The 24,340-nt window shown below is 32.8% G+C and overlaps 1 protein-coding gene across 11 annotated transcripts in view; it reads left to right on the top strand.

The window, feature by feature from the left end:
• Positions 1–394: 394 nt before the first annotated feature.
• Positions 395–24,340, top strand: part of LOC105225938 (ral guanine nucleotide dissociation stimulator-like 1) — a 46,606-nt gene continuing 22,660 nt past the window's right edge. The window contains exons 1-2 of one of the 11 annotated variants that reach the window (XM_049456921.1): positions 395–739; positions 7,957–8,967. In XM_049456921.1, the coding sequence (XP_049312878.1) occupies positions 8,941–8,967 (27 nt within the window). In that variant the 5' untranslated portion in view covers positions 395–739; positions 7,957–8,940. Of the gene's footprint in view, positions 740–915; positions 1,067–2,430; positions 2,761–7,956; positions 8,968–15,950; positions 17,625–24,340 lie in introns of those variants that run through there. The other 10 variants (XM_049456920.1, XM_049456923.1, XM_049456925.1 and 7 more) reach the window with 10 other exon arrangements.

Raw genomic sequence — 24,340 nt, forward strand, 5'->3', positions numbered from 1 at the left:
TTCTTGATCTGTCAACTCCATTCTGCGGGCCTGTGTCGCCACCACATAGTAACCAGTTAGTATTCCGATCAACGGTAGAGCAAATTGCACAAAAGTAAAGCAAGTCTCATATAACTAAGTCTCAGCACCTCAGTAACTTGCAAACGCCAAGCGCAGTTTGTCTCCGTGGCTACAAACTTCATACTTAACCGTTTATATACACATACCTACATACATACGTTACCAAAAAACGAACACAGTAGCTGGTATACGATCACTTCACTTGATCACGGCTTAGTTTGCCCAGCTCTTCAGTCAGCCAACTCTCTGCGACTGGCTCTCTTGCAAGCAACCACCTTTGCAGACCAATTGGACCCTGTTAGCTAGACAGCTTAGTTGTTAGGCCAGCTGGAGCGCCGAATTCAGTTGTGTTTTACGGGTATCCACGAGCGGTTCGCTTTTACAGACGAACTGGCGCATGTTGGACGGCAGCGAAACGACGGCCGACGCGACGGTGAAAAGGTGGCGAAGACGACGCGACACGCAGTGTACCGTGGCGCTACGAATTGTGTGCAAAGTGTAGAGAAACAAAACGAAATAGTAATAATCATTTTTTTTTTTGTGTGAAAGAGTGGTGTGACGCAGGGCGCAGCATACCATTTGGAGTCAAAGAATTGGTTGGCTCAGCCAAGCTTTGAATTTTCGCTGCAGCAAAAGCAAAATCACAAAATCACCAAAGAATATCGCTTTTTGTGCAAAGGTAAAGTGTGTGCGGAGCCAAGTGTCGGCCAGCTAGCGATTAGCTAATTAAATTTTTCTGATTTTCTGATTTTTCTATGAATGCATGGCACTCGTCGGTGGTTTGTTGCAAAAATGCTTACGTTAAAAGTGAAAATGTATACAGTGCACAGTTGAAGAGCAAAAAAAAAAATATGAAAAAAACAACAAAAAAAGTGCATACACCGTGCTGAGCGTGTAGGCAAATGGAGAAAATCGTGCGATCGTGCGATAAAACCAGTTGCCAGTTGACGGCGACGCAGCGGACGCGAGCGCAAAGGCAAACGGAGCGCCGCAACGCCAGCAACAGGTCGTGCACTCATTATTGTTTTGTTGTAGTTGACGATTTTATGAACCATTTTTTTGTTTTTTTTGTGATACAAAATATGTGTTTTACTGTTAGGCAGCAAAATAGTAGAATTTTTTTATGGAATATTTTTTTTTTTCAAGTTGCAACGCCGAAATCGTGTTTAAAAGCTGGCATTCAGCACAAAATTCAAATTTCAAAAGTCTAAAATTGAAGTCTGAAATTTAAGTCAAAATTTGAACTCAAAAATTTAAGTCTAAAATTTTAGTCTAAACTTGATTAAAATTGAAGTCCAAAAGTAAAGTCTAAGATTGAAGTCAATATTTTAAGTCAAAAATTTAAGTATTAAATTGAAGTCAAAATTTTCAAAAATTTAAGTCGAAAATTTCAGTTAAAAACTCAACTCAAAAATTTCAGTCTAAAATTGAAGTCAAAAATTGTATTCAAAAATTTTAGTTAAAAATTTAAATAAAAAATTTGAGTCTAAAATTGAAGTCAAAATTTTCAAAAATTGAAGTCAAAAATTTCAGTTAAAAAATTCAACTCAAAAATTTCAGTCTAAAATTGAAGTCAAAAATTTAAGTCAAAAATTTAAGTCGAAAATTGATTTCTAAAACTGAACTCAAAAATTGAAGTCAAAAATTGAAGTCAAAATTTTCAAAAATTGAAGTCGAAAATTTCAGTTAAAAATTCAACTCAAAAATTTCAGTCTAAAATTGAAGTCAAAATTTTGTAAAATTTGAGTCTAAAATTGAATTCAAAAATTCAGTCAAAAATTGTATTCAAAAATTTTAGTTAAAAATTTAAATAAAAAATTTCAGTCTAAAATTGAAGTCTAAAATTTAAGTCGAAAATTGATTTCTAAAACTGAACTCAAAAATTGCAGTCAAAATTTTCAAAAATTGAAGTCGAAAATTTCAGTTAAAAAATTCAACTCAAAAATTTCAGTCTAAAATTGAAGTCCAAAACTTAAGTCCAAAATAGAAGTCCAAAATTTCAGTCCATAATTTTTGTCTAAAATTTAATTCAAAAATTAAGACAAAATGGAAATCTGAAATTTAAGTAAAAAATTGATTTCTAAAATTCAACCCAAAAATTGAAGTACAAAATTTGCAAACCACCAGTTCGTCGGTGGAAAAGTGCGAAGTGTGTGTGGCGAGCGTTAAGAAGCACTGAAGTTCGTTAAAAACGCTCGCTAGACACGCCATATGCGGCAACTGCCAGCAGCAGTGACGAGTGACGTCGTTTTGCCAACTTGGCGGTGCGAATATGAAGTGCAAAGAATTCGAAATTATTGTTGTTTTACAGCTATTTTTTGTTATTGCCAACTAGCGCTTGCAGTTAATGAACAGCTGCTGGCTGGTCGTGGAGATACAAGGGGCTGCACGCCCCCGCAAGAGAGCCAAGAGCAGGCCGCCACAGTCTCGCGAGTTGTTCGTATGATAAAAAAAAAAATAGAAAAAAGCGCACAGGGAAGCGAAATTACAACAATATTAGTGTAGTGAAATGCTAAAAACAACAAATACCAATAATAAAATCGGCAGCAAATTAGTGGTGCATAAAATTTGTAAACGAACTCCAGTCGACATGAGAACTTTCATGACGAAGCAAAGTGCGGAAAGAAAACTTATTGAAATGCAAAAGCGCTTGTGTGTGTGAAACTGTTGAGTCGAAGCCAAGTTTAAAACAATAAAAGTGTAAGAATAATGTGCTAGTATATATGTATCTAATGTGTTTTGAAAAGGCAGCATAAATAAATCAACAACATAAATGGCAATAAAAAAGGCGATCGCCAGCGATAAACGGCAAGAAGAGTCGCAAAGAGCTGGCTCAAGAAAGATGCTAGTATAATAAATAATAAAATTATAAAAAGTAGACACCTACTTAATACATATAATAACAATAATGCTTCACTTAACACGCTAACAACAACAACAAAAACAACAACACAAACGCAAAAAGAGTAAGAATAGTCAGCAGCAGCACCAACAATACAAAGAGTATAAGCACGATCAGCAACAACACAAAAATAATAAGAATACTAGGCGGCGACAACAACAATACAAAAATAATAAGAATACTAGAAGGCAACAAAAACAATACAAAAATAATAAGAATACTCAGCAACAACTTTGTTTAAGAGTAAAAAACGGAAATTTAAGTTTAATTCTTCTTAGCGCTAGAGTTCTAGTGAGATCATGCTTATTCTGCTGTTAGCATGCCACTTACTCTTTTAAACGTATACAGTAAAAACAAGAATGAAACGTTAACTTGGTTTGTAACGTTACTATAATACCTATCTCAGTTAAAAAAATACAAGTACTTGAATTTTAATAGAGAGTTTGTATGACAGCTATATGTTATAGTACTGAGATCTGAACCATTTTCGCAGAGATTATTGAACTGGCTCAAGCGATAACTCGTGCCAAATTTCGTGCATATATCTCGTCAAATAAACAAGTTTTCTCTACAAAAACTGGTTTTTGAACGAACAGTTTGTATGGCAGCTATATGCTATAGTAGTCCGATCTAGACAATTTCTTCAAATATTGTAGTGTTGTCTTGGATAATAAGTCATACAAAATTTTGTGAAGATGGCTTGTCAAATAAAAAAGTTTTCTGTACAAAAACTGGTTTTTGAACGAATAGTTTGTATGGCAGCTATATGCTATAGTAGTCCGATCTAGACAGTTTCTTCAAATGTTATGGTTTTACTTTAGGTTATAACTCATACCAAATTTCGTGAATATATCTTGACAAATAAAAAAGTTTTCTCTACAAAAACTGGTTTTTGAACGAGCAGTTTGTATGACAGCTATATGTTATAGTAGTCCGATTTAGACAATTTCTTCAAATATTGTAGTGTTGTCTTGGATAATAATTCACACAAAATTTCGTGAAGATGGCTTGTCAAATGAAAAAGTTTTCAATACAAAAACTTGACCTTGATCATTCAGTTTGTATGACAGCTATATGTTATAGTAGTCCGATTTAGACAATTTCTTCAAATATTGTAGTGTTGTCATGGATAATAAGTTATAAAAAATTTTGTGGAGATATCTTGTCAAATAAAAAAGTTTTCTATACAAAAACTGGTTTTTGAACGATCAGTTTGTATGCCAGCTATATGCTATAGTAGTCCGATAACAACGAATCCGACAAATAAGTAGTTTCTTGGCGAGGAAAGGATGTGTGTAAAATTTCAGATCCATATCTCTAAAGCTGAGAGACTAGTTCGCGTATTTACAGACAGACGGAGTCGAGCTCGTCATCCTGACCATTCATGGTGTACATTGTAACAAAAGAGTACTCGAAATTTGTAATTTAAATTCCTCGGGTAAATGATATTTGTAGAAATTGTTCGGATCGGACCACTATAACATATAGCTGTCTTACAAACCGAACGATCAAAATTAAGAGAAAGGTCATTTTATACCCTTGTTTGCAATAAAAAAAAAAACTAATATGAAGGGCATTCAGCCGCAGCCTTAAAAAGATCAAAAAAAGCAGTTTGATTTCTCAGCTGTTCAGTGTTGTTTCAAGTTGTTGGCTTAAAAGTTCCTCTGCCGTAAAAAAAATCTTCACGCAAACACACCGCTGCCAATGGAGCACAACATCTCTAGGTACTCTTACTCACGCAACCGCTCTCCTATCCGCTGCTTTCCACACCGCTTTAAATAGAAGAGCATGCCTTTGTACTGTAGTATATGACCGTGTGTTTGCAGGTAGCTCGTCAATGAACCGTGCTGCCGGAACTCTCCGCTGCACTCGTGTTGGCGCTGGTGAAACGTAATATCGTAAAGCTAATGGCATAACGTTATGTTTACGGCGCTCTAAGCAATATACACAATGGCTATGCATGTTACATACCAACGCGTACACACTGTCAGTTGATATTTATGTATATGCTGATATGTATATGGTTAGTATAGGGTCCCAATTTGCTCAATGCATGCCAAATAGTTTGCTGGCGCAATTTTTTAGTTCAATCGGCTTGTCCGGCTCTTTAATTTACTTCACTTTCATATTTAATTTTCACAGACATTTTCTGTTTGTTTGACATGCCTTTCGCCTGCGCTCTGTGAAGAGTCAGAGCTGCGCTTTCTCACAAGCCGCATAAGTCACTACGCGCTCGCCAAATCATTTCATAGCCATTTTTATTTACTTCTTCGAGCGTTGTCCGCTGGCATAGAGAAATAAACAAACTCAACAGGTAGTTGACGCGAAGCACGCACACACACGTACATATGCATACAAATATATGTTATATACATATGAGACATATCAGCGTGACGAATGCGTGTGTAGTGTCTGCGCTGCCCTGTCTTTCAGCTCTTCTGCGGCTCCACCTGCTGTTTCCTTACAAATATTTGATTTTGTTTGAACATTTTGCGTCAGCCTATGACAGCTTGCGGCTATTTTTATCTATTTTCACACGAAATATACTGAAATATACCGAAAATGGTTATGTGCGACTTTTTCTACGCGCGTCTTTAGCCGGCGCAGCTGCTCGTCCGCAATTCATCTGCCAGCAGTTCAACGTTTCTCAATGACTGCTGCAAAGCCGCACAGCTTTCAGTGGCCATCGGCATTGTCACCAACGCTGGCAGTCGCCGCAGCTGTGCGCCGATTAACTGTTGACGAATTCCATTGATTGTCGTGCCATTTGCGATTTCTTATGGCCGCGTCGAGCTTACGGATTTCATTGTTTTAAGTTGTGTGCGTGAGTGTTGTTGCTAATGGGAAAAGTTGTAATATTAAATATGCTCGCAAAGTAACTGTGTTTTAAGGCATAAAAAATATATCGTTGGATAAAGTTTACAGGCGTAGGAAAACCGAATTTATAGAAACCACTCATACTGAAGCAAATTTTGCGTTTTCGGTTAGAAAACGGTTATATATTGGTTATAAAACAGTTATATATTGGTTACAAAACGGTTATATATTGGTTACGTCTGACAATGAGTTTTGGTTATAACCAAAACCACTCATATTACAGGAAAATTTGAGTTTCGGTTAGAAAACGGTTATAAATTGGTTATATCTGACAAGAGTTTTGGTTATAATACGGTTATATATTGGTTATATTTGACAATGGGAGGTTAGAATTTTTTGAGACATATCTGTAATATGATATAGTAAATCGCAAGCAATAAAAAAATGAATTTCGACTTTTTTGATGATGTATTTCATTTTTATAGCATAAATATGTATAACGGTATAATTAAAAATATGTTTTTGATACAAGTAGACCAAAAAAAAAAATAAATATCGGACAGTCTTTTAAAACTCTACTGTCAAGCTTGTAAATTAAAAATTTTCCACGAAATCAAACTTTCTCTTAATTTATTGTAATTTCAAGTAATTTTTATAAATAAACAAATTATTGAAAGTTTCCGATTTGTGTTCCTAAATCTGATTTTCATGCTTTTACAATTTTGTTAACAAATATGGTGCATGCTGCTACAGCTGGACAGGCGGAAATGTTGGTACATGCACATAACGTATTTTATTAGGGTGGTTCGAAAAGAAAAAGTTACACCAGTTTTACTCACATGCGTTTAATTGCATATTAGTTATTGATACTCAGCATTAAGATGGTTCACAATTTACCATACATGCACGTACCATAGTTTGTATATTACTAGGGTGGTTCGAAATGAGTTTTTCAACTAAGTGAGAGATTTTCCTTTAATTCCGTGATAGTTACTTAAATAGAGCTTTAATCCATAAATCTCCATAATATCTGAGGAAATTTTTTACATCGGACCACTATAGCATATAGCTGCCATACAAACTGTACGATTATAATTAAATGCTTGTATGAAAAACTTTTTTATTTGATGAGATATCTTCACAAAAATTCGTGTAGATAATTTTCTAAAGCCACTCCATAATATCTGAAGAAATTTTCCAGATCGGGCAACTATAGCATATAGCTGCCATACAAACTCAACGTTGAAAATCAACTTTTTGTGTAGAAAACTTGATTATTTGGCGATATATCTTCACAAAATTTACTATTATCTAATACAACAGTATATTTCCCGAAGATATTTCACAGATCGGACCACTATATAATATATCACCATACTAACTGACCCATAAAAATCAAGTTTTTGTGAGGAAACTTCTTAATTTAAGCGTATACTAGCTTTCATACAACCGCAGTTAACGTTCTTTCTTGTTTTTTGGTTAATTCAATTAATTCTCCTATCCTATAATTCATCATATAAAATCATTTATGAATTTCAGTTATGCTATAGTTTTTACTTTTCCGTAAAAGTCTAACCGCCCTAATGTACACGTTCGAGTTTCGAGCGTAACAATTATGGTAAAATCATAACAAACATGAATATTGGTTTTGCAACTACCGTTAGTCGTTAAGCACTTTTTCTATAATTTTTAATTTTAGTCATTACTTGAGTGTTTGGACAAGAAAATGAGAGAAATGTTAGCCAATAAGCAAGAAAAAAGAGATTGCCATGAAGAAAAAGCAGACAAGTCGTTTATGCAGCAAACGACGGTGAGTTGGACGGTTAGCGAGATCAATATAAATGTATAGCAATATATATATGTATGTGTACGGTATATCCATATACTATATGTATGTATGTTTATACAGCAATATTTGCCGACTGCCGCAATACGTCAAGCGATCAATGCGAAGCGAAGAATGCGGAAAGCGTTCGCTGTTGAATTTCAGCTTTGACCATTTCGGTTGTTGGCCACATTGCGCTGGTAAATAGCAGCGAGTCTGCGTTAAGGAGTTGACAGCTGCAAATATTTGCAATCGTGCTTAATATAATATGAGTAAAATAATTTTTAAAAATTTGGAATATGAGAAAATATTTTTAATGCCATTAATTATCTGATAAAAATCGCACTTTTAGCTGAGGATCTTGATCCAAAATCATAAAAAAGTATGAAAGTAAAGTTCGACAAAAATTGTGTGTCCTATATTTGCGTAAATGTCTGAGTGTGCGCTCGTGAAATAGCTAACGGAAAAAACCGCTTGAATCGTGTTGTGTTTACAGCGACGGTGAGTGGCGCATGCGCGCATACAAATTGGCCATCAGCGCTGTAATCAAAAAGTTTGCCGATTAGCTGATTGTGCGAACATTCCATACTAATTTACGACTATATTTTCGCCAGGTAACAACAGTTAACAACAGGCAATGCGGCAGCCAGCCATTTTAACATTTCAACAACGTGCACAGCAATAGACAAGCGCGGCGGCTAATGGTGATTGTTGTGTAAAAGTGTTGAAGAAAATGAAACGAGCAAAAAATAGCTAAACGAATGCGAAATTTCGTGAAAAGTGTGTGAATGAAAATAACAAAAACAAAAGCAAATACAAAAAAAAATAAAAATAAAAAAAATAAAAATAAAAAATGTAAAAAAAATTTCAAAAAAGGAAATAAGTGCAAATGTTTTCGATAAACGCATATGTACGAGCGTTTCGCACGTGATTATGCTAGTTTATACAACAACAAAAACAACAGCAAAATGTTCGCAGTGTTCCAAATCTGTTGCTGAAGCCACAAGCGCGTAGAAAGTTCATTACATAGTAGCCGACAACAGCCACAACAACAAAAGCATCAACTCAGCTTACGCTACACGTACTAAATACACCAATACACAGCCACAGACATATATCAGTGCAAATACACAGTTTTTAATTGCATTCGTGTTGCTTGTGGTCAACGGTAGCGGCAGCTTTTCAAAATGTGGCCGCGACGACGGCGCCAGCTACTCGGTTTGTTGCAAGTTGTTCCGGAAACGAAAATCTCAGCTGCTGCGTTTGCGCACAAACACAACAACAGCAAGCAAAATAAATATACTGCGTGTACTTGGCCACAACTGGCACAGAAATAATGAGTCAAAATGTTGCCGATAGTTTGGTGAGTAAAAAAAAAAAAAATATATTTAAAATTAGTATTTGACAAATAACACTAACACAAGCATGTATACAAGGTACATATGCAGAAAAGTAAATGTAAATTATATTAAAAAAACAAGAAAAAATGTTTGCTTCGCTAAAGCTATATATGTACATCATCACAGCTACATTTCTTATATGAGAAATGGAATGAAAGGGTGTAAAATAAGCTTGAATTTGTCTTTTTTAGGTCACTTTGTATGGCAGCTATATGCTATAGTTGCTCGATTTGAACAATTTCTGAGGAGATTATACCGCTTATTTAAATAATACTTCGTGCCAAATTTCGTGCAAATAACTCATCAAATAAAAAAGTTTTTCATACAAGGACATGTTTTTGATCGTTCAGTTTATATGACGACTATACAACATATTGGTCCGATCTGAACCATTTCCAAGAATATTGTACCTTTGTCTTAGATAAAACTTCATGCCAAATTTTGTGCTGTTATCTCGCAAAATGAAAAAGTTTTTCATACAAAAACATGCATTTGTTCGTACAGTTTGTATGACAACTATATGCTATAGTCAACCGATTTGAAAAATTTGTTCAGAGATTTTACCATTGTCTTGGAAAATTAATCTAGTCAAATTTCTTGAAGATATCTCGTCAAATAAAGATGGTTTCCATATGAGGACACGATTTTGATCGCTCCGTTTGTATGGCAGCTATATGCTATATTAGGCCGATTTGAAAATTTTTTTCAGAAATTTTATAATTACCTTAGACAATACTCCATGTTAAATTTCGTGCAGATATCTCATCAAATAAAAAAGTTTTTCATACAAGGACATGTATTTACTTGATCAGTTTGTATGACAGCTATATGCTATAGTAGTCCGATTTAGAAAATTTATTCAGAGATATTAGCGTTACCAAGGAAAATTATTTATACCAAATTTCGTGAAGATACCTCGTCAAATAAAAAAGTTTTCTATACAAAGACATGTAGAATTATTAAAAAGGCCACTCCTCCCGCCAATCAATTGTTCTCATTTTCTATTTATCTATTAATTCGCGATTGATTTGGGTTTTATTATATCTTTGTGGGTCTCTACAGTTCTTACCTTTCTATAAATGCTTTGGCAAACATTTTTAGCATCACTTATCTAATTCGTCGTTGTTTAGCACATTTATGGCAATTTTATTCAAGCGTTTGGCTAAAGCCGAGCTCGTGCTGCCCAAATCAAACGCCTTCTTGGCATTTGGCATTCAAACGCTTTGGGATTAGACGAAAATTAGGCAGATTTCTCTTTTCTCTAAACACGAAATGCTGATGAGTTTCTCATTGTAGGGCGGGCTATTGATGTGTGCCAAATTGATTAGGCACACACATAACGATTGACATCACAGACACATGCATACAATAAATGTGATAAAAATATGGCATTTCAAACGAGTGTGTATATTAAATGACGCGAGACCGATTTCAAAGCATGAAAAGCGCCAAAAATAGAAATTCGTGGTATTAAAAAAATATAGTTGATGGAAAAATTACAATTTTTATGCAAGAAAAATTCATATAAAATATTAAATAAATTAAAAAATTTCTTAATTATATTAATTATTTTTTTAATTTATTTAATTATATATATTAATAAATTTAATTAAGAAATTTTTAAATTAATTAAATTAAATTAATTTATTTAATAAATTTTATTATTTAATTTATTAATTTTTTTAATTTGTTTAATATTTTATATGAATTTTTCTTGCATTAAAATTTTAATATTTCCAAGTTTTAATTAATTTAATTAAATAAATTTAAAAAATTCTTAATTATATTAATTAGTTTAATTAAGAAATTTTGATTTAATTAATTAAATTAATTAATTTTTTTAATTTGTTAAATATTTTCTATGAATTTTTTGAATTTATTAATTTAATTAAATAAATTAAAAATTTCTTGAATATTTTTAAATTGCTAAAATTGTCGTGCTACAATTTTTCCCATTTTATACATTCATTTTTCATTATAAATTAATTATTTCATCAAGCTATAACAGCAGCAAAGTGCCTATTTTTATTGCTAATAGTTTAATTAATTTTATTAGCTTACGAGAGTGCTATCTCGACGACACTTTCGCTTCCAACACTTTCTCACAGACGATGTCATAATCAATTAATTTCAATTTTTCTTGTTGTAGTGAAATTATTAGTGAATTAGTCGAGCAACTGAACGACAATCACTTGCTGCTATCGATTGCATTAGCTGCAACAGCTCATATTAAATAGTAATTATATTAATAGAGAGTGCAAAGAGATTTGTAATTAAAGAAATTGGTTGGTAATTGAAAGTTTATTGCTTTAATAAGATTTATTTAGTTATTAAGTTGCATAAAGCTTATAAATTATATAATAAAGAGTTAAAAAAGTAAAAAAAAAAATGTGGAAAAATAAGAAAAAAAATCAAATTCGGTTGTTTTGAATCGATTGAGTTTGTATGGCAGCTATATGCTATAGTAGTTCGATCTGAATCATTTTTGCATATATTATGGAGTTGTCTTAGAAAATTATCTGTACCGATTTTTGTGAATATATCTCGTCAAATAAAAAAGTTATTTATACAAGAACTTGTTTTCGATGGTGCAGTTTGTATGGCAGCTATATGCTATAGTAAGCCGATATGAAAAATTTCTTCAGATATTATAGCGTTGTTTTAGATAATAAGCTATTGGAAATTTCGTGAAGATATCTTTTTAAATGCAAAAGTTTTCCATACAGCGACTTGACTATGATTGATAAGTTTGTATGACAGCTATATCCTATTGTAGTTCGATCTGAGTCATTTCTTCAGATATTATAGAATTGTCCTAGAAAACTATATATATCGATTTCGGTGAATTTATCTCGTCAAATAAAAGAGTTTCCCCTACAAGGATATGATTTTGATCGATCAGTTTATATGACAGCTATATGCTATAGTTGTTTGATCTACACCATTTCTTCTGAGATTGTAGTGTTGCTTTAAAGTATAGTTCGTACCAAATTTCGTTGAAAAATCTCGTCAATTAAAAAAGTTTTCCATACAAGGGCATGTACGCATGACCCCTGCTCAGAGTATAATTAATGCGTTCATTAATTAGACATTAATTAAATTTTAAATAATTCGAAATAAAACAAGCAATATTTGCGCAAACGCCTCACATTTTATTTTCTTTTTTCTCTTCTTAAAAATTATCATACTTTTTTCTTTATTTTCTTACAAATCGTCATACTTTTTTCTTTTCTTTCAAAATCAGTTTCCTTATGTAATTCTTTTATTTTACAACTCATTAGGCTTTGTTCAAAATCTCAATGCGCCTCTGTCTCTATCAGTTATGAGTTAAAAATCTTTATTTTGTTTAAAAAGGCACGTTTTTGCAAAGCTTGCGCCCCACATAATGCGAAGTATACAAATATTCGATGCATTCAAATGCAAATTAAAGGTCTCGGTTGAAAAATGCTTACGAGTTGCTCAAATGAATAGCAACAAAAAATCTTTTAATTGCTTTGCAAGTAATTTTTGGAGTTTTTTACATTAAAATTGCTTGAAAATACTAAATTTTTTTTTATAAAATTCGGTAGTCAAAACTTCGAATATATTCACTCTAGAGCAGGACTTGAACTTAACCACTACTAAAAACACTTCAACATCAATACAATTGGTCTATTTGTTTCATACAAATTTCAAATGTATTTCTGAAATTTGTAACAACAAAAAATATTTTAATTCTTTTTTAAGTCGTATTTAAATTTTCGACAGTAAAATAGCTTTAAAATACTAAATTTTCGACGAAATTCGAAATATCGAACATTATATATAAAAATTTCAACGAAATTCGAAATAACGAACATTATAATTATTCGATGCGCCTAAATGTAGGCAACGATTTTCTCAATATTCTTTTTCAATGCATTTATCAATAAAAGCAGGAGAAAGGAGGAGCCGAAAAACTGATAAATTTTTTGTGAGACCGACTGTGATTAAAACCTTGAGAGAATATAATATATTACTTTTACCTAATGCTCTCAAATTTCGGCTACAATTTTCTTACGCGCTTCAATGTACTTATCTAACAATAGAAGGAGAAAGCAGAGACCGAAGAACTGATCTATCTTTAATAAGACTAAAATTTATTCAAAAGATACATATTTTGGCAATAAAATTGCCTGAAAACACTAAATTTTTAGACAAAATTCGAAAATTGAAACTTCGACCACTTTTACCGTAGAGCAAGTCAAGAGCTTAATTTCGAGTAAAAAACTCTTCAAAATTTATACAATTGTCCCACTTGCTTAAGATTTCTCATATACTAACCTCACTTTCCAAAAACTCACTCAGCAGCCTAGCGTCGCTATTAATATGAACTCAACCGTAATCGCACGTATTACAAATAAGTATAAGCGCTTTCATATCAATAGCAATTTAGTTTGCAATTTTCTCTTGCAATATTTACTTCCCTGCTTAACTACTAGGCATGCCATACATTCGAACAAGTTTTATTTAGTTACGAATCGGTTGGCCAAAGCAAATCGCAAATATTTAATATTTTACGCAAACAAACTGGTTAAAGTGGTAGGTAAGTGTTGGCTAAAAGGGAAACGGCACGTGCCTTGTTTGTGGATTTTAATTGATGTTTGTGGTGTTTTGCAAAAATCATGCATAAAAATTCATCATGCGTGAGTGTGAACTCATTAACTTTGCAATATTTTGTAAGCAACAACACTTTTATGTATAACCGACGTAGAGATGGACATTACTATACCTCGTATACGAGCTCTTACATAACTTTTAATAAAGTGCGCTAAATCGAAGTTAACAGTGAAAGCTACGTTGGCTAAACATTGAAAGCTTTTACGCACACTTTTGAATGCTTTAAAATATTTATTTATTTATTTTAGGGCTTTTTTTAGGCAGAGCAGTAACCATAGCTTTCATTCATGCATAAAAATAGACTATAATAAAACTGAAAAATAAATTTGAAACGTAAAAAAATAATAAACTAAAAAATTATATAAAAAACTAAAATTAAAAAATATAAAAATTAAAACTAAAAAATAATAAAAATAAAAATAAAATAAACCTAAAAGTAAACAAATGAATTGTAACAGCACAAATTATAACAACTTTGCGTTCGATTAAATACCAACTAGTTTGCGAGTTGCCATCAACCAAATAATGTAATAGATCTGACAGCCAACTTGACAGCAGAGTTTACATGTTTCTGCGCTCTAATGACAGCCAATAAGAATTATAGCGAACAATAACAAACTAGAAAGATAAAAAGAGCTGAAATGAGCGAAAGAATAAATAAACAGAGAACATAAACGCGCGCGAAGAACACATATAAAACAATAAAAAATAGAGAGAACACTAAAGAGCGGCCAAAGCATATGATTAATTGAGCAGGTAGCTGAACAAAAGCAGGGGCTGTTTGGCACAGTGATGTAAGATGAGGCTAATATTAAACAAATTTCTTTATTGAGTAGGGATTTTGTATAAAAAGAAATTAATAGAGAAATTTTTGAGATTTAGTGTAGAAAAAAATTATATAATTTACTTTTTCACCACACCGCAGTTTATTGCTGGTACTGCTGCCCATTTGACAGACTTTTATTAACTATATTTCGGTTAAGTGTTGATTTTATGAGTTTAAAAATAATTAAGAAATCGGATTAAGTATAATATTTTCATTATTCAATGCACCTAAATGTAGGCAACGATTTTCGCGCTGAAAGCAGAGGGAGACAGGATCCGAAGCATTGATCCTTATCCATAACCATCGAATATAATGAAGGACTAGCTGGCTTCAAATTCAGAAAATTTAAATTTTGGTGAGAGTTTATCGATATTTTAATTTATCGATTTTTTTAAATAATTAATTATCGATATTTAAATATTTGGAATATTTAGATTATAATAATAATTGCTTATCTATATTTTTATTTATCGATTTTTTTAAATAATTAATTATCGATATTTAAAAAAATTGTTTATCGATATTTCTATTTTTCGATTTTAAAATACCTGTTTATCGATATTTTATTGATAATTTATCGATATTTTTATTTATAGATTTTTTAAATTATTGTTTATCACGATTTAATCGATATTTTCTTTTAATAAATTTTGAATTTTTGTAAATAATTGTTTCTCGATACCGATACCAAAAACATATTTCGTTCGAGACCTGGTAAATTATATCACGAAGACCTGTGTAAAATTTAATTAAGATCGGTTTTGTAGAACGCGGGAAATATTGACAACCGACTTTGAAAACAAATTTTCGACAAGATTTTCAAGATCTACTATCTCCAAAATTATAACTCGGCTCAACGTGGGTATAAAGAACAATATTCTAGAGATGTTATAGAATTAAATAAGACAACAAAAAATCGATTCTTTAAAGCCATGAAACCCATCTAACCCCTCAAGTCTTAAAGTCAGTTATCAGTGTTTATATAAAACGAAACCGAGGTGGTTACTAAAACGTTTTATGACACGGAAAGAGATATTTCTAAGCTAAGAAATAAACTTAGCAGAATTGCGCTTGCGGTAGAGGATATGCTGACTGTCATAATCGTGCTGACTGGCTATTCAACGAGTAGCGCATACTTTGCTCATGACGCAGCGAAATGCGCTCAACAGCGCATTGTAAAATTCAATAAAAAACTCAAACAAAACACTGTGTGTGCCGCATCCCACTCGCTTGGGTGGTGGCAACAGGGGTGGCGCGCGATTACGTCTGCTAAACGCGCGCCGGTGAGGGCAGCAGTGGTGGTGGTTGCGCGAGGTTGCTGCGCGCCGCCCGCCGCCCGCCTGTTGTGTATGACCAGTTGATGACGTCGTCATAAACGCCTTCGTCATCCCTCGGCACAGGCGAGAGCATATGGTCATATACGTAGAACACTCAATCGGAAACAGAATCGGCGGGTTTGTCATGAATGCGCACCACTTAGAACGCTGAGTGCGGTTTCGGCGTTTGTTGGAGACGGTTACGCGCTGTAACTTTCGTGCGTGTTGTTCGTGCGCCGCAAAAGTGTTGAGCGTTTTTTTATGCAAAAATAAAATATATTGTTGATATATACATATATACAAATATACATATATATATATATATATTTAATTGTGTTTAAAAGCGAGTCCGCGAGTACGGGCGAACGGACGCGTTACACACGCGTGACGCGAAAAAGTACACGCTTGAGAAAAACGTGCAAATAATAACGAAGTTTTACAAGTTATTCAATAGCTACAGTGTTTTGGGTATACATATATACAGCCAAACATATACTTATTTCGGTGTTGTTGTTGTGCGCAGGAGTATGCTACGTCGCATAGTTGTTTATCAGCTTGAGCGCACAGCCAAACACAACAAGCAACTTTTCGGTAGCGTCAAAGGCGGCGCGCTTTATACTAACACACATATAACTACAGACATACATACTCAAAATCACGACGCGTTTATAAACAACGAACGCAACAACAAACACGTTTACACAACGTCGTCACAATTTGATTCTAATTTAAGTTGAATTAAGTGAATCGAAGTGAATAATTTTGGAAGACTTTGCTTGGTCGCGCGCGCTCAGACAGCTTTAAAATCACGACGAGACTTCGAAGTAAATACGCTGCAGACTGCCACGCGCGACGGCAGCGCTTAGGGCGTGTTATGCTCAAACATAAAAACAGACTCCATAAACGCCCATTTAAACGTCAACTGCAGTGCGAAGGACGCGCTGAGCCTTACCTACGACTCGTTTGTATTTATAGTGCCGCCATAGCAAAAACCGTCTGTGTGCCGTTATAAAATAGTGCAACGACCCCGCATTGCATGCAAATGTGTGTGCCGGTCTGTGTATAAAAGCTTAGATCCTTCAGCAGAGCAGCGCAGTAGACAACATAAAACGGATGCGGAAGTTTTGCTGCTGGTGGAAGCGTTAAAATAGTTGCAGACGTCGTAAACCGAAACCCGAACCTACCCACGCATACTGTGCCTTCACACAAACAAATATACAAATATACTCCTACAAGTCATAAAAATACTCAGTTGTGGTGAAAAGCCTTAAATGCACAAACATACACACTCACATATATATGTACACATGCCAATGACAATAATGCCGAAATTAATGTTGAGCGTTGAGTTTTGTATTGGCTACATTGTTTTTGCTTGCATCGGCAAATGAAAATCGATTTTCCACACAACAACAAAAAAGCGCAACAACGCGCCTGCAACCCACAAGTACTGAAAAGTGTGTGCCACAGCAAAATACTCGAACGGCTTATTTGAATATAATCAGACTGAAGTGTAACAAAAGCAATTTCCAATAAAATATATATAAAAAATATACAAAAATATAATCGAAAAAGGTGAATGCGCCGCTTGACGCGTTGACCTTTTGTGCGCGCATTAACGGCTGAGACGGGTAGTGGTCACCCTCTAGCTCAACCCCCCAAGCAGTGTATAAATTTAACTCAGCAATTTAATTGAGTACTCAACGGCGCGGTAACAGTGCAAAGCAACAACAAATAGCTAATAAATCGTATTGCACTCATCAAACGACAAATGGTATGGCTATGGGAGTGTTACGTCTGTAGTCTCTTAGAGTTGATTAGATTTTCTTTAATTAAGTTTGTAAGAAATTTTTCTTTTCATTTTCTTTTTGTTTGTTCAGCTAAAGTATTTTGTTATTGTCGGTGCATTGTTTCATTGATTGCAATTGTTTGTGTGGAAAAAGTAGAAATTAGTTGACTGTAAGAAAGAAAAGTATGACGAAATGTGTACCTGCAGGAAATTGGCAGCTGAGGCAAAATAAGCAGTGTGCATTTGAAAAATATATAAAATATAAAAAAATAGTCTTTAATGACTTATAAAGAAAATAATCAGTGTAAAATTTTGTGAAGATATCAGTCAAATGAAAAAGTTTTTCATATAGCACTTGAGTTTGATCGTTCAGTTTGTATGGCAGCTATATGCTATAGTGATCCGATTTGAAAATTTTTTTCTAAGGCTGTATAAATGCTTAAGGGAATAAACTATGCCAAATTTTATCAAGATATCTCTTCAAATAAAAAAGTTGTCCATACAAGGACTTGATTTTTATCGTTCAGTTTGTATGGCAGCTATATGCTATAATGGTCCGATCAGCACAATTTCTCTTTAAATTAAACCATTGCTACGGATAGTAATTCATAGTAAATTGTGTGAAGATATCTCATTAAATAAAAAAGTTTTCCATACAAGTACTTGATTCCGACCGTTCAGTTTGTATGGCAACTGTATGCTATAGTGGCCCGATCAGAACAATTTCTTCGTAGAATGCACCGCTGCCTTAAACAGTAATCCCTGCCGAATTTCGTTATGATACCTCGCAAATTAAAAAAGTTTTCATATAAGAACTTGAGTTTGGTCGATCAGTTTGTATGGCAGCTATATGATATAGCAGCCCAATCTCAACATTTTAAGCAGATATTGTAGCACTACCATAATTAATAATCTTTACTAAATTTTGGCACGATATCTCGTTAAATAAAAAAGTTTTCCATACAAGTATTGAATTTCGATAGTTCAGTTTGATAAATTATGTATTTTTAGTAGGAGAGACATCGAGACTGCAAGTAGAAGTGATATTTCAGCACGAAGAAAAGTTAAAAGTGAAAAATATAAAGCCTTGAACTACATTTTGAAGCTTTGACCACCGAAATTATATTCCTAAAGCGCTACATTTCCCTCCCTCAGTATTCTCACATTAAAGCTTTAAGCTTTATGTATGTATATATATAATAGCTTTAAGCGTTGTTCAAAATTTATAATGACTTCTCATGTTTTTAAATACCTTTTTTAGCTATGAGCTGCGAAATAATATTTTTTAAAGTGCTAGACATGCTAAGCTTATATAAAGCTTTAGCAAGCTTAATGACTGAGAATGACTTTTAAAGTTTTAAATTATATTTTGAGATTGTGAGCGAAAGATTTTCTCCCGCAGTATTCCTACATAAAGCTTTAGCAAGCTTAAAGCTCTATTCAAACTTTAGAATAACTTCTTATATTTTTAAATACATTTTAGAACTGTTAGCTGTGAAATTATATACCTAAAGTTCCAAATTTTCTCACTCAGTATTCTTATCTTAAGCTGTAGGAAGCTTTAAGCTTTGTTCAATCTTTAAAATGACTTTTTTTAGTTTTTAAATACATTTTGACTATGTGAGCTGCGAAATTATATTCCTAAAGCGCCAGATTTTCTCCCTCAGTATTCTCATATTAGCAAGCTTTAAGCTGTATGCAAGCTTTAGAATAACTTATAAAGTTTTAGACTACATTTTGAAACTAAGAGTCCCGAAATTATAGTCCTAACGAAGCAGATTTTCTCTATCAATAATTTCATATAAAGCTTTAGCAAGCTTTAAGCTGTGTTAAAGCTTTGGAATAACTAACTTTTTATTCACAAAGAACCATATTTTTTCGCTCAGGAATTTTTTAATAAGCTTTGATAAGCTTTAAGCTGTATTCAAACTGTTATTCCACTTTAATAATCGGTCACCTCATCTATCATGCGATTAGCGTGGTTAGACAAAGTGGATACAATAATCCAAAAATTTTGTTTTCTCAGCTACACCATCCCCCGCCTAGCAAACTTTTAGATTTCCTTTAAACAAAGACGTGCTTAAAGCTCTTTTTTTCCGACAGGCATGTCACTCACGACCTACATACAGTCAGAAATGCGCATCAAATGTGACAGAACCAAAATGGACTCTGACATAAAATGTAATAAATGTAATATGGGCGGTTGTCAGTCACCACCCCCGCTTTAAAAGCGCACCCTCATTAAATGAATTTTACAAATATACATAGTTTGCGCACAGTCAGCGCTATTTATGTAGTACATAAGTGCAATTGTATGTATTTTCGCATAGTGCACTCATATCTATATACAAACATATGTATATCAGTATATATGGAAATATATGTACAGATAGTATATATAAAGTACTTTTGAGGCTTTGTGATTCATGCAAAAGGCGTAACTGAGACGTTAAACGCGACGCTCTGACACTGGGGGAAGTACGCTGAGCAGCTGACAGCGTCAAATGACTACAATAGCGCGCATAAGCTTAATCGCATATAAGTGTATACATGAAAACAAAAGTGAAAAATATTCAAAGGCGTATTTACATATCGGTATCGTACACACACATGCGTCTACATAAAACTAACAACAATTTAGGTACACAAAACACACCTCTAGAACCTAGTATAATTGTAGATGTGTGTTGTGGAGCCCTAGCGCTGATATGCCACACATGAATGTAAACACGCGCTCCCACTGCGAGCGAGTCTTGCACGCACTGACATACAAAGAAATGTGTTGCTAGCAGCAGACAGCGCTTTTATCACCGCCTCTGTGAAGCAATGTGCGTATGCATGTGCGAACAACACTTAGCGCAGCTAATCGCCGCCAACAAGCTGTTGTCATAAAAGTATATGGCTGTGCGCGTGCAGTGGCAGCAGCAACATAAAACGGATGTTGCTGATGTGGCTGAATATGCAGTGGCAGCCAAACAGGCAGGCAATCTGGCAGGGAATCAGGCAGACAACCAGGCAGGGAACCAGATAGGGAATCAGGCAGCGGGGTGGCATAGCACTGATAGCTTCGAAAACCCCATTAACGGCACAGGTCTTCGTATAAACCTGCCATGTAAGCAAAATCGGTGGCTATAGTTGGAACACTACAAACTAGCCAGACAACAACAAATTGTAGGCAACGAAATGTGCAAAATGCCTTCAAAAGTTTTTAAGAAATCATTTGCGAAACGGACGGGAGAAGCAATGATAAATGAGCAGGCAGTTGTAATATACACCCTAACATAAATATTAATGGCTCAATAAAAACACACATACACACATACATATAGATTTACGTTCATACATGTGTGTATAAGTCCAGCTATTTGAGCATTTTTAAAGTCTCGGTTAGCGTTATTATTATGATTATTTGCAAAATAAACTTGTTTTTTTTTTTTGCCATCCCATTTGTTGTGTTAATCTTATAAGCATTTTGCTGTTCCTCAATTGTCAAATCACAGCGCTATGTGTGCTTATGACGTGTCTATTATTTTGTTGTACAAAAACAAAGATTTCCCAGCAATTTGAGTATGCTGGTAGGTGAATATTAATATTCATTGCTACTGTGAAGTTGAGCTTTCGGCATGAGAAATGTGTGAGTTAGCAATAATTGATAGGGTTGCCAAGGCTGTCAGCAAAGACAAAAAAAAAACAAAAAAAACAAAAACTACGTTAAATTCGGCTAGAGAAGCTATAATACCCATAATAGTTGCATTTTTTTTGCATAAAGGCGTATAAAAAGGCGTTTACACTGATTTTGATCGGTCATTTTGTATGGCAGCTATAAGCTATAGTAGGCCGATCTGAACAATTTCTTTGGATATTATAGCTATGCTTTGGGTGATAAACTGCGTCGAATTTCATGAAGATATTTTGTTAAATAAAATAGTTTTCCATACAAGGATTAAATTTTGGTCGTTCAGTTTGTATGACAGCTATATGCTATAGTGGTCCAATTTAAAAAATTTGTTCAGAGTTTATATATTTGACTATAATAATAATCTCGACCAAATTTTAAAAATATATCTCCTCAGTTAAAAAAGTTTTTCGTACAAAGACTGTATTTTGATCGTTCAGTTTGTATGGCAGCTATATGCTATAGTGGTCCAATTTGAAAAATTTGTTCAGGGATTGTATATTTATCTATAGTAATAATCCGGACCAAATTTCGTGAAAATATCTCGTCAATTAAGAAAGTTTACATACAAGGACTTAATTTCGATTGTCCCATTTATGTGGCAGCTGTTACCCATAATGGTCCGATATCAACGATTCTAAATTATTTTGCTTAGTATTTCATTTTATTATATAATCTAAGTAATATGAAGTCACACTTTGGCTATCTTTAATATTTCTCTCGACATACATATGTACATACAAGTACATATGTATGTAGCGACAGCTGAAAGCACAACTCATTTGAAATCCCAACTTAGTATTCATTTCGCCATTTCTCTCAAATTAAGCTAATCACCGAAAACAATACCATGTAAATATGTTTGTATGTGTAAGCTTGAGTCATGGCACTGCACTTGAAAACAGAAGCAGCTCCTTTGTTTCAGTTTTTGCTCCCTTTTCGCTTGAAATTGCTGCTGTTGTGGGTTTGCTTTGTTGTTGTTGCTACCGTAGTGTTAAAGGCAATTAGTTTCGTGCTTAATGGACGATACACCCGCATAACACTTGCTTTTATTACTATAAGCATAAGAAACTAAGCGCATAAGAGGTACACACACATACATTTATACATACATACATACAGATACTTATTTTCATATGTGCTGCTTAGGAATTTTGTCCCGATGGAGCAACAGCTGTTCACGCTTTGTGTTGTACAGCGACAAAAATGTCCATACACACATAAATACATACTTAACACATCTGTATATATGTATGTACATATATGCATCGTGTTATGTATTTGAAAGCAAATTGTAAGTGCTTTACATAAAAAGTTATGAAATACACGCTATAGTTGCTGTTGATTACATCATTAACACTTCCTGTGGTGCAAAGAAATTGTTGACAAATTCGGCATGCTCTCGCCTCTCACCACTCAGCGCTTGTTTATGAGCGTGTCTGCTACAAATTCACAGTTTTTGCTTAGGAAATGCTTTTAATTTGGCATTGCGTATAAAAAATCGCTAACTGTTTTTTTGCTTTACGAATTAATTTCGAATTTCGAAAGTGTTCGTGAATTTTAGTGGCTTTGGTCTGGAGTGATATGGCGCGAGATAAGCGCTGAACACGTAGACGGCATCTAAGCTTAAGCCGCGAAGGAAAGGTTATCGGCAGTCGTATGTATGTATGTATATGTATATGTACTTGTACATATGTATATCGTGCTTGCTGGCGTATTAAGATGAAAATTAGAGCATTTTGCGCTGTGAACGCACTTTTAATTGCAATTATCTGCTGGCTTGCGGGCTTTTTGGAGCGTAGCTGATTTCGCATTAAATTGAGTAATTGATTTCAGCGGGAAGTGTGCGTGCTATGTAACTAGTGGCATGTAAAAATATGTATTGTATGTATGTATGTATGTATGTACATATTTATGTATTTGTGAAAAGAATCCACAAATTTATTTTTTTATTTAGATTTTTTTTTAACGAATTATACTTTATAAAGGTTTTAATAAATATTTGAACGTTGAGATTTGTCACTTACAGTTAAAATTGCCGTGTTTCGATATTTTTTTCTGAAAAAATATTAAATAACAAAAGAAAATTAAATTTTTAAATATTACAAAAAAAAAAACAAAAAGAAGGAACATTTTTTTTACAAAAAAATTAAATAAATAAAATAATATTTGCTGAAAACAAAAATATTTAAAAAATATAAGAAAATTAAATTTTTAAATATTACAAAAAATGAAAAACAAGATAAAATTTATTTATGCAAAAATAAAAATAAATAAAATAAAATTTAATTAAAAGAAAAAGCTATTAAATAACATAAAAAAATGAAATTTTTAAATACTATAAAAAAAAACAAAAAAAAACAAGGAAACAATTTATTTTTACAAAAAGAAATTTAAATAAATAAAATAAAACTTTCAGAAAAGAAAAAGGTACTAAATAATATAAGAAAATAAAATTTTTAAATATTGCAAATAAAAAAAAGAAAACCAATTTATTTGTACAATAAAAAAATTTAAATAAATAAAATAAAATTTTCTTAAAGAAATAAATATTAAATAAAATAATAAAATTACATTTTTAAATATTACAAAAAATGAAAAACAAGATAAAATTTATTTATGCAAAAATAAAAATAAATAAAATAAAATTTTCTGAAAAGAAAAAAATATTAAATAATATAATAAAATGAAATTTTTAAATACTACAAAAAACAAAAGAAAAAAGGAAACGAATTATTTTTACAAAAAAAAAAAAATAAAAATAAATAAAATAAAATTTTATGAAAAGAAAAAAATATTAAATAATATAATAAAACGAAATCTTTAAATCTTACAAAAACAAAATAAACCCAAGGAAATAATTTATTTATTAAAACAAAAGAAAAAAATTATTTTTACAAAAAAAAATTTTAATAAAAAAAAATAATATTTTCTGAAAAAAATTAAATAATACAAGAAAATAGAAATTTAAATATTACAATAAAAAATATAAAGAAAAAATTAATTTTAACAAAAAAAAATTGAATAACCAAAAAAAATTAATTTGTATACCCTGTACATGGTATATTAAATTTGCCATGAAGTTTGTAAC

This window comes from Bactrocera dorsalis, chromosome 5, assembly GCF_023373825.1.
Source record: "Bactrocera dorsalis isolate Fly_Bdor chromosome 5, ASM2337382v1, whole genome shotgun sequence".
Lineage (NCBI taxonomy): Eukaryota > Metazoa > Arthropoda > Insecta > Diptera > Tephritidae > Bactrocera > Bactrocera dorsalis.